The sequence below is a fragment of the Sapajus apella genome, unplaced genomic scaffold (genome assembly GCF_009761245.1).
Source record: "Sapajus apella isolate SASKATOON/1434 unplaced genomic scaffold, GSC_monkey_1.0 scaffold126, whole genome shotgun sequence".
NCBI lineage: Eukaryota > Metazoa > Chordata > Mammalia > Primates > Cebidae > Sapajus > Sapajus apella.
Window position 1 is genome coordinate 1,852,443 of NW_022437066.1, and position 9,901 is coordinate 1,862,343.

Here is a 9,901-nt window from a genome sequence, read left to right on the forward strand (position 1 = left end):
GGTGGAGGCCGTGGGGAGGGAGGCGGTGGAGGTGGAGGCCGTGGAGGGAGGCAGTGGAGTTGAGGCAGGCGTGCTCCATGTCATTTCATGGACTATGTCATGACTTCTGTGTAGCCTTTTTGCTTTTTATTTCTCTAACCTGTTTCTTTGTGGTTCCAGTCTTCCTTCCACCCTTTGCTTTCATTTTAATGCCCGCGTCTGAAAAGGGTCCCTGTCGTAAAAGCTGAAAGCTCTCTTGAGTGATGAGAGCCCCTCTGCCAGGTGATGTCGTGCGTTTGTTTCTGGCACTGCTTAGGAGGCACTCAGCTCCACTGCATCGTCTCCTGCTCGTTCCCCTGGGTGGTGTCCTCTGGCGTGGCGTCTGTTGGCACTTGAGTTTCTTTATCCCTGCCCTTTTGGCTGCATCCACAGTCTCTTTTGTGGCTTCCTTGATTGGCTGTCATAAATCCTGTGGAGTCAGGCGCACCCTCTGGACCCGATTTCTCCAGCGGGAGAGTGTTTTGGGCTTGACGGCCTTCACGGCTCTTCCTACAACAGCGATGTCACCTTCAGTGGCGCAGTCCTTCCAGTTCTCATGACGTTCCCTCAGTTGGGTTCTCGGCCACAGCGCTGACCATCTTGAGTGCTGTGTGTCGTGAGCCCTGAAGGGCCCTGTGACCCCAGCTTTAGAGTAGGGCTCATCGTGTTGGGACAGGTGGGCTGATGAAGCCTTCGGTGTTGTGCTGCTGAGTTCTTGGGGGAGGGGCATTGGGCACGGGGACACAGCTGTGGAAGGCAGCCCCTCCTGGAAGGTGCTTCCTGGCTTCAGGACCGTGGAAGCAGTCCAGAAAGGGTTTTTCATGGGCTGGGCCTCCTGTGCAGCCAGAAGCCTGGCAGCTGGTGTTTCTCTTTCTCCTTCAAGGCTCAAGGGTCAGCAGCTTTAGAGATAAGGGATGTCCTGCTGAGAAACAGCACCCGTGGCCTCTCCTAGCCCTTAGTGCTAGTGCTCGCTGCTCTTCCTTCCTGATTAATGTCCTTTGTGACATCTCTTTCCAGAATAGGGCACTTTCACCTGCATGAAGGTCCCTGTTCAGGCAGATGGCCTTTCTGGGTCTCACTCTGCCCAGGCTGGCGTGCAGTAGCGCAGTCTGGGCTCACTGCAGCCTCAGCTTCCTGAGCTCAAGCAGTTCTCGAGTAGAGAACTCAGCCTTCTGAGTAGCTGGGACTGCCATGCCTGGCTAATTTTTAAGTTTTTTGCAGAGACAGGGTCTCCCTATGTTGCCCAGGCTGGTCTTAAACTCCTGGGCTCAGCCTCCCAAAGTGATTGGATTATACGCATGAGCCTCCAGGCCTGGCTTCTACTGTAGCCTCACAGTGATTTACCTTTCTCTCCTCTGTGAACGGTGCTGTGTGTGGTCTGTAAGGGTATGTGTGTGTGTGTGTGTGCGCGCGCGCTTGTGTGTGTGTATGTGTGTGTGTAAGTTTTGAGACACTGTAACTTTTTACAAGAACAAATTCACTCTGAAAAAGTTTTTACTACCATATTTGCCAAGCAAGACAAAGCATAGAATGAAAACTTCTCTTTGAAGCTATTAATGTTTGAACTCTTAATATAATGGTTTGTGTCTATTTCGTGGTAATAAATGATTAGCTGGACCAGGACCAGCGGCTCACGCCTGTAATCCTGGCACTTTGGGAGGCCGAAGGGGGTGGGTCACGAGTTCAGGAGTTCAAGACCAGTGTGGCCAAAATGGTGAAACCCCGTCTCTACTAAAAATACAAAAATTAGCTGGGCATGGTGGCGCGCACCTGTAATCCCAGCTAATCGGGAGGCTGAGGCAGGAGAATTGCCTGAACCTGGGAGGTGGAGGCTGCAGTGAGCCGAGATTGCGCCACTGCACTCCAGCCTGGGTGACAGAGCGAGACTCTGTCTCAAAAAATAAATAAATAAAAAAGAGAAAATAGCCCCTACGTGTGGTCTATGCATTCATGACATACCTTTTCTAACTTTGTGGATGTTTCTGGGCTATGTGGTTTATCCACAAGTTTTTTCAAATTGTCACATAGCTCCAAAAATTTTTCCAATGTTTGTTGAAAAACGTGTGTATTTAAGTGGACACACACAGTTTAAAGCCGTGTTGGTCACGGTGACCCTTCCCATGCGTCACGGAGAGGAGGGGGCAGGAGGTGAGGGAGGCGGCCCGCCCTGCGTGGCCTCCGCTGTTCCTGCAGACTGCCCGGTGAAGCACCAGGAATACGCAGGTCCTCGGAGAACGGGGTTTCCTTCAGTGTCATTTCCTCCGCACGCTGATGAGGGAAAAACTGCTTTTGTTGTGCATCCTTCTGCTTCAGGTCGCCGTTTCCAGGAGCCTGTCAGTGACAATAAGTGAGGGCTTCCTGTAGTTTTCTCTGCCTCCCTTTTGGTGTGTCTGAGGGTCAGAGGGTGGGACGGTTCTAGAGCAGGGATTCCTCCTTGCTGGGAGTGCCTGGCGGATGGGACCCGAGGAGGGGGCTGGGAGACTCACTCTTAGACTTGGAGCTCACTCGGTGTCCTCCTCTGCCAAGTAGGAGCAGTGACATTGATGTCACAGCCTTCGATGGATGCTCAAGAGGGATAAGGTGGACCCAAGTGCTTCTAAAACAGTGAGTGCTGAACAGACTGCACAGAGGTCATGGGGGTGGGGCTGGGGAAGGAGGGGGTCAGCACGAGGCTGTGAGGGGCACTGCCTTCCGCCACGTCCTGTCAGGCACCCCCCTGAGTGCTGGCCAGGTCCTCCTGTATGCGGGGACGCGCTGCCGACGTGGATCCTGGCCTTCGGAGGGCTGAGCCTTCTGGTCTGGTGGGGAGAACGTGTGAAATATGTCGGGAAGGTGAAGATCATTTACGTTCCCAGAGCATTGGTTTTCTGCATATTTGAGGAGGAGGCCTTTGTAAAGGGATTGGTGGCATGATTTCTTCTCTCCGGGGGTGTTTGTCTCAGGATGTAGTGGCTGCACGTGGGGCTGCAGCATCTGACCTGCGTGACTGGAGTCTCCATCGCCATGGTAGGACGTGGGGATACTCTGGTCACGCACTTGTGGGAGTCGGGCACACCCGTTAGGGCGTTTGCTCTCCACGCTCGACGCGCATGCTGTGGGGACGTGACTGGCTTTGGAGCCTTCCTTGGCCTCTGCGAGCATCAGCCCCCCCGACCCTCCCCCCCGTCTGTAGGATCCTGTGTTTGTCACCAGGCCACTCCCGTGGTAGATAATTTCGTCAGAAAGCTTTGTCGAGTGTAAAGGACTGTAAATTCACTTCCTGTGGAAACGAGGCTTGTGGGAGGCTTTTCCTGCCAATGAAACGAGGCCTGGGCAAGGGGTCAGGGAAGGCCTCGCTGTGGAGGTGCTGCCTGTGATCAGACAGTGAAATAGATGGGAAAGGGGCCAGGAACGTCAGCGGAAAGAGTTTGACCAGGGAAGAGCCGGGGCAGAGGCCCCGGGGTGCTGGGGGAGGTCAGACCTGTGCGTGGCTGGCAGCGAGAGGAAGCACGGGGGAGCCGAGACTGGCAGGGTCTGGCGGGTCCCGCGGAGGCCGGCCTCCCTTCCAGGTGCCGTCCAGCTGGGTCCAGGATGTTAGAATTACACACTTAAGTCTTGATTTGAATGTTTACTTTCTTACCATGGAAGAGTAACCGGCACGAAAAAACAGACATTTGGTCTTGGGGAATGTGAAGGCTCGTTGGAGAGGCAGAGCCTTGGAGAGCCAGTGACAGGTGGGTTTGTGGCCGACGTGATGAGGGAGCTGTCACGGAGGCCGGCTGCTGAGGGTCGTGTGTTTTGGGGCAGTGCCGTGCGGTGGATAAACTGGTAGGTGGGAGGGGCACAGGAATCAGGGAGCAGTTGTGAGGCCTGGCTTAGATCGTGCCTCCGTTCCTGCCCGGCTCAGCCCTTCAGCACCTGGGATTCTGCATGCTGGGTCTTACCGAGCTGTTTACTGCAGGACTGACAGCCATTCCCACCAGCACGTCTGAACTCTTCCCCTTCTCTCTAGTGCCGTGTGAGCTTCAGGAGGGTTATTTAAAAAGCAGCGCCACCTAGCCTGGGCCCAGACTGTCCAGGTGGCCTTCAACCACGGGGCCAGGAGTGCTCTGCAACCACCGTGCGGGGGCTGTGTTGCCACCTGGTACACGCAGGAGAGGGGGCCATGGAGGACAGGCTGTGGGGTGGCCAGCAAGTGCCTGGGGTGGCGGGGACGTGCTTAATGTTTGTTTTTGTAAGTGCCACGCACGAAGAGAAATCTGGGAAACCACAGATGGGACTAAGACCCCACCGTGAAAACGAAATCGTGGCGAATGTCTTGGAAGGTTTTCTTCCCATCTTGAGTTTCTGCTGTTTCTGGGCTGGCTCGATTGCGTGGCGCGCTGCGATTCTGTGCTGTGCGTTGCGGTTCTGTGCTGTGTGCGGTTTTGGCTCTCAGAGCAACTTCTTGTTTTCTTACATGTTCTTTCAGGGCACAAAGGTGCTTTTTTAAAAGAGTCTTAAATAAAAATGTGTCATAGAAATTCTCAATACACAGAATGAAACTGTGGAATTGTGAGCTATATAAAAGGCCCCAGAAGGCCAGGCGTGGTGGCTCACACCTGTAATCCCAGCAGTTTGGGAGGCCAAGATGGGCAGATCCTGAGGTCAAGAGATGGAGATCATCCTGGCCAACATGGTGAAACCCTGTCTCTACTAAAAATACAAAAATTAGCTGGGCATGGTAACATGTACCTGTAGTCCCAGCTACTCAGGAGGCTGAGGCAGGAGAATCCTTTGAATCCAGGAGGCGGAGGTTGCAGTGAGCCGAGATCGTGCCATTGCACTTCAGCCTGGGTGACAGAATGAGACTCCGTCTCAAAAAAAAAAAAAAAAGCCACAGAAATGAGACAGTTTGCCAGGATGCACGGGCTGAGGAGCCGAGGCTGTGGGGGCCTCTGGGAGCAGCCCAAGGCGGGGCTGCTGGGAACCCTTCTGTTTCCACGTCCTCTGCCGGCTCCTCGCTGATTGGATGAGAGCATTCGTGTTCTTTCTCAGTTCCACGTAGCCTGAGACTTCAGGAAGGCGTGGCCAGGGTGCAGGGGAGCTCATGGGGCTTTTTCCCTCATCCGTTTAAAGCGGCCTGGAAACATGAATTGGTTTCACTTAGCCAGTGTGGGCGGGACTGATAATTGGTCATTGTTTCTGAAAAATATTTCTTTGTTTTGTTTTGTTTTTAATTACAGAGGGGAAGGCCAGTATCCTAAAGCTGTGGTATATTACGTATCTGAACCACCAACACACACAAGCCTTTGTGATTTGTACAGCGTCTGGTGATATTTTCTGTCTCTTCCAGGCATGCTTTTAACAGAACTCTGAAGTTTGAGATCACAGCTTGTTCTCAGAGAAGACTTCTTACTCCTTTTACATGATTTGTAGTCCAATCATTGATTTAGACAGTGGTCAGAATCAGAATACAAGGCAATAGAGAGCCTCATCAGTATCTCAGTGACAGGCAGACGTACGTTTCCATTCAGAAATCGCTGGGCTCCCAGTTGCAAGGCTGTGTCAGAGCAATGCCACGTGTGGCTGGCTCCATTCCTCCAGGCAGGTCTGTTTGCAGGGCACCTGGGTCTCACCTCTGCACCTGCTTCTCCCCACGACACAGCGTGTCCTGCCACTCTGCCAGCTGGCTCTGCCAAGGCCTCCAGGCTCCAGGATAGCCAGCGCCCGTCCCTTGCCCCATTGATGCCCCCTTAGGCTGTCCCCTGAAGCCCCAGGGCCTGGAAGGACCCCTACCGGGTGAGGAGCCAGGGACCGTTTGTGAATCATTGGCAGTACAATTTTTACATCCCAGAGAAAGAACACAAACCTTTTAAAAAGACAACCTCACTGGTCACCTTCGGAAACCATGACTTTGACCCTGGTGGCTGGCATGAGCCCCGTGCTCCCCTTTTTCGTGTGAGTTGTATCTCTGGGTGGCAGTGAGGGCAGGTCTCTCTTTACAGAAGTGTCCCAGCTTATCATGAGCAAACAGGAGGAGTGAGAGATGACACATCACCGTTTCGCTGCGGCCCTAGTGCATTAATGCATTTAGGCCGTGATCACGAAGGAGAGAGGTGTCACTCGCCTCTGAGTGGAAGCACGCCCCGCCACCTACAAAGTAATCTCACCAAAAGATCTAGATCTCGGTACCGAGTTACAAATAATCCAGGCGTCTGGGGTGCTGTCGGCCAAACCCAGCAAAGGAAGGTGCCAGGACCCGCCAGCAGCAACCAAGAAGCCTTGCTGGGATCTCGATTCAAACGACCTTTAAACAAACAAATGGGGATTTTTTTTTTTTTTGAAGACAGAGTCTCCCCCTGTCGCCCAGGCTGGAGTGCAGTGATATGATCACGGCTCACTGCAGCCTCTGCCTTCTGGACTCAAGTGACCTTCCCACCTCAGCCTCCCGAGTAGCTGGGACCACAGGTGTGCGCCACCAACGCCTAGCTAATTTTTTGTATTTTTTTTAGAGACAGGGTTTTACCACGTTGCCCAGGCTGGTCTCAAACTCCTGAGCTTAAGCGATCTGCCTGCCTCAGCCTCCCAAAGTGCTGGGATTATAGGCGCAAGCCACTGTGTCCAGTGGAGAGTCTTCATCTTTCAGAGGCACAGCCGGATGGATTCCATGAGGAGATGGTTGCCCTGAGATTTGCTCTGGGACAGGTCTGGAAGTGGGTGGAGACTTGGCGAAACAGGGTTCCCCAGAGCTGGTAACTACTGATCCGAGAGGTGAGACGTGGGGCTTGTTGTATTTTTATTTCTATTTTATTTGCATGTTAGAAACTTTCCATAGTAAACACTTCATCCAGAGATAGGAACAAAAACATAAATACGGCTCCTTTTAGCCCCCCAAAATGGCACAGGTGTCCAGGGTTTGCGGGCAGCTCTTGGGGTGGTGTTGAAACTGCTTCATGTGTGCCTGTGGAGGCGTCCTTCCTGGAGAGACCCTGGTCAGATGCTGCCCATGCCTGCTCGTTGGAGTGAGGACATGGGAACGTTCTCGCCACACAGCCTGGGCCACATCTGATTAATCTGCACGTGCTCGCTGTCCCATGAAGTACTGGCGGCTGACAGCCGCTTCTGTCACCAGCGCTTTCATCCATCGGGGTGTGGTTTAATTAGGGACCACAGCCTCGTCCCTGCTCCGTGACGTGCACGTTCCGCACAAGTCCGCGTGTTCTGTGATCATCTGTGGGAGGAGAGGCACCGAGCTGCTGGTGGAAATCCTCTTCCTAGCTCCACGCAGACACTGTGGAGAGGGCCTGACTGATGACCCGGAAGGGCTGGGGGGCTGGTCTTTCAGGGGCGGCAGCCGGGAGTGGGCCCGCCGGGTCCTGGGCTTCATGGGAGTCCAGTGCTCGCCACACTGAAGGTCGTGCCCCTGCGTTTTAGACTGGGCCAGCGCCATCCGCATCGCCGCTCTGGACTGCATGGAAGACAAGAACCAGGCCGTTTGCCATGACTACGACATCCACTTCTACCCCACCTTCCGGGTGAGTACCGTGGGCTCTGTTAAAATCCGCCACGTTGTGCTGCCTGCGTTCGGCTGCTCTGGCTTTTGCTGCCTGAAACAGCAGGAATTGGAGGATCTGATGTTTGCGGGGGCAGCTCCCGTTCACCTCGCTGTGTGGTGGAAGCGCTTGTGGGACTGTCCGTGCACACACAGCCCTGCGCACACGGAGGGTGCGTGGAAAGACCCCTGCAGCCTGCACAGCCCCGGGGCGTGAGGACACGGGGAGTGTGAGGGCTGGCACTCTGGCCTGAGGCCACACGTGTGGTCTGTGTACCACGGGGCTCCTCAGTGGGCCACACACACATACTCTCACACATGCACACTCACATGCACCCATATGCATTCACACTGCTCATGCCCTCACATGCACTCACACTCACACCGGGCGCACACACGACCTGTGCCTTCCTCAGCTGAGGTCAGCCTGCAGATGACGCTGTGCCCATTGCTCCCACTAGGGGGCAGAGGTGCCTGTGACCTTGTCATGGCTGGTGCAGAGCTCACGTGGACGCTGTCACCTCCTGCACACCTGGAAACGGACACCTCCGGAAACGTGGGCGCCTCGGCCCACTTCGCAGGAAGCTTTGTGACCCGTCCTTGTCAGCCCTGGCACCCTGCTGTGTGGTGCGGTGTCACGTCACAGTGGCTTCCTTGCTTCCTGGGCTGCTGTTTTGACCGTGCTGGCAGTGCCTGTGGTCCTGCCCCGACAGGTGGCAAGCTGGGCGGCCGGGTGTCAGCCCCGCCCCAGGGCCTCTCGGGGCCTGTGTGGCACACTTGCTCGCCTGCCCCAGCGTGTGATCACATCAGGATGGCTTCCTATTTTGTTTTAGCTTCAGACGCAGGCCACACTGCTATGTGGAAACTTCCGGGCCTTCTTTCTGTTACTTAATGGGATGTCCGTATCCACCATGATACCCATTGGATGATGGGATAGGATTGTCCAGTGGCGTTGCTCTGAGGACCAGAACCCCTCGTTGCCAGGCGTCTGGGCTTTTCTAGGCTTTGGTGGTTTTGAATGACCCTGCTGTGTGCATTCCTGGGTGCGGGAAGAGCTGAGGCTGGAAGAGAACCCCTGGGCCTCGCGCCAGGCCTGTGCTCACCCACAGAACAGCCTGGCAAGAAGCACCGGCGGCTTCCTTTGCATTTCCCCGGTGGCCGTGGTGCCCGCACAGCTGGCTTTGTGGGCCACGGGTGTCACCGCGTGAAGTGTCCGTGCCTGTGGGCGTCACCGCGTGAAGTGTCCGTGCCTGTGGGCGCCACCGTGTGAAGTGTCCGTCCCTGTGGGTGTCACCGTGGGAAGTGTCCGTGCCTGTGGGTGCCACTGTGGGGAATGTCTGTGCCTGTCGTCTGCCTGTTTCTCTCTTGGTTCAAGAGTGCTTTTCTTACCGATTTCATCCCCGCCCATCCTGTAACCTTGTCTCATCACTATCTGTGATGTGCCTTTTGATGCAGAAAGTTTTTAATTTTAACATAAGAACCCTTTTCATCTACTCAGAGATGCTGCGTGGTGCCTCCTCCTCCTGCAAATCCTTTGTGTTGTTGCAGCTCACCGTTAGGTTCACGCTCACTACCCAGTCCCAGAGAGCAGTGTCCTGTGTGATTCCAGCCCAGCTGAGTTGTGTGGCTTCTAGCCTTGCTGGGTCAGAAAATGTAAATGATGGGAATGCTGATTGGCGCTACATCAGCCCCTTCGTAAGTCTGACAGGACACGCTCATGTGCACAGAGACACAGAGAAGCCTGTGGTTTCATCAGTTTATGAAAACTTTCCAAAGGAAATTGAGTCAAGCTCTCTGAGGTGATAGTCACTTTGTTGCTTAGACAAATGTGCGGATGCCCACGGGAGGCTGCCTCTTACTTGATCTCTGTTTTTCCTCTTAGTATTTTAAAGCATTTACAAAGGAGTTTACAACTGGAGAAACTTTTAAAGGTAAGGACGAAAGCATTTATTTTAATTCCTGAGATTCCCCTCTTAAACCTGCTGAAGATGCATGGTCCCAGAGCCTGGGGAGCTGCCAGCTCCGGGCCAGCACCTTCGCCTCTGCTGACCTGCCTCCCGGTTTTCTCTTAAGAGTTCAAACATTAGGCCGGGCGCAGTGGCTCAAGCCTGTAATCCCAGCACTTTGGGAGGCCGAGGCGGGTGGATCACGAGGTCAAGAGATCGAGACCATCCTGGTCAACATGGTGAAACCCTGTCTCTACTAAAAATACAAAAAATCAGCTGGGCATGGTGGTGCATGCCTGTAATCCCAGCTACTCAGGAGGCTGAGGCAGGAGAATTGCCTGAACCCAGGAGGCGGAGGTTGCGGTGAGCCGAGATCGCGCCATTGCACTCCAGCCTGGGTAACATGAGTGAAACTCCGTCTCAA

General features: G+C 54.4%; 1 protein-coding gene across 3 annotated transcripts in view; it reads left to right on the top strand.

Annotated features, from left to right (window-relative positions):
* Positions 1–9,901, top strand: part of QSOX2 (quiescin sulfhydryl oxidase 2) — a 39,506-nt gene that overhangs the window by 11,054 nt on the left and 18,551 nt on the right. For 2 of the 3 annotated variants that reach the window (XM_032261789.1, XM_032261790.1), the window contains exons 2-3: positions 7,414–7,514; positions 9,414–9,462. In XM_032261789.1, the coding sequence (XP_032117680.1) occupies positions 7,414–7,514; positions 9,414–9,462 (150 nt within the window). Of the gene's footprint in view, positions 1–3,212; positions 3,732–7,413; positions 7,515–9,413; positions 9,463–9,901 lie in introns of those variants that run through there. The other variant, XM_032261791.1, reaches the window with a different exon arrangement.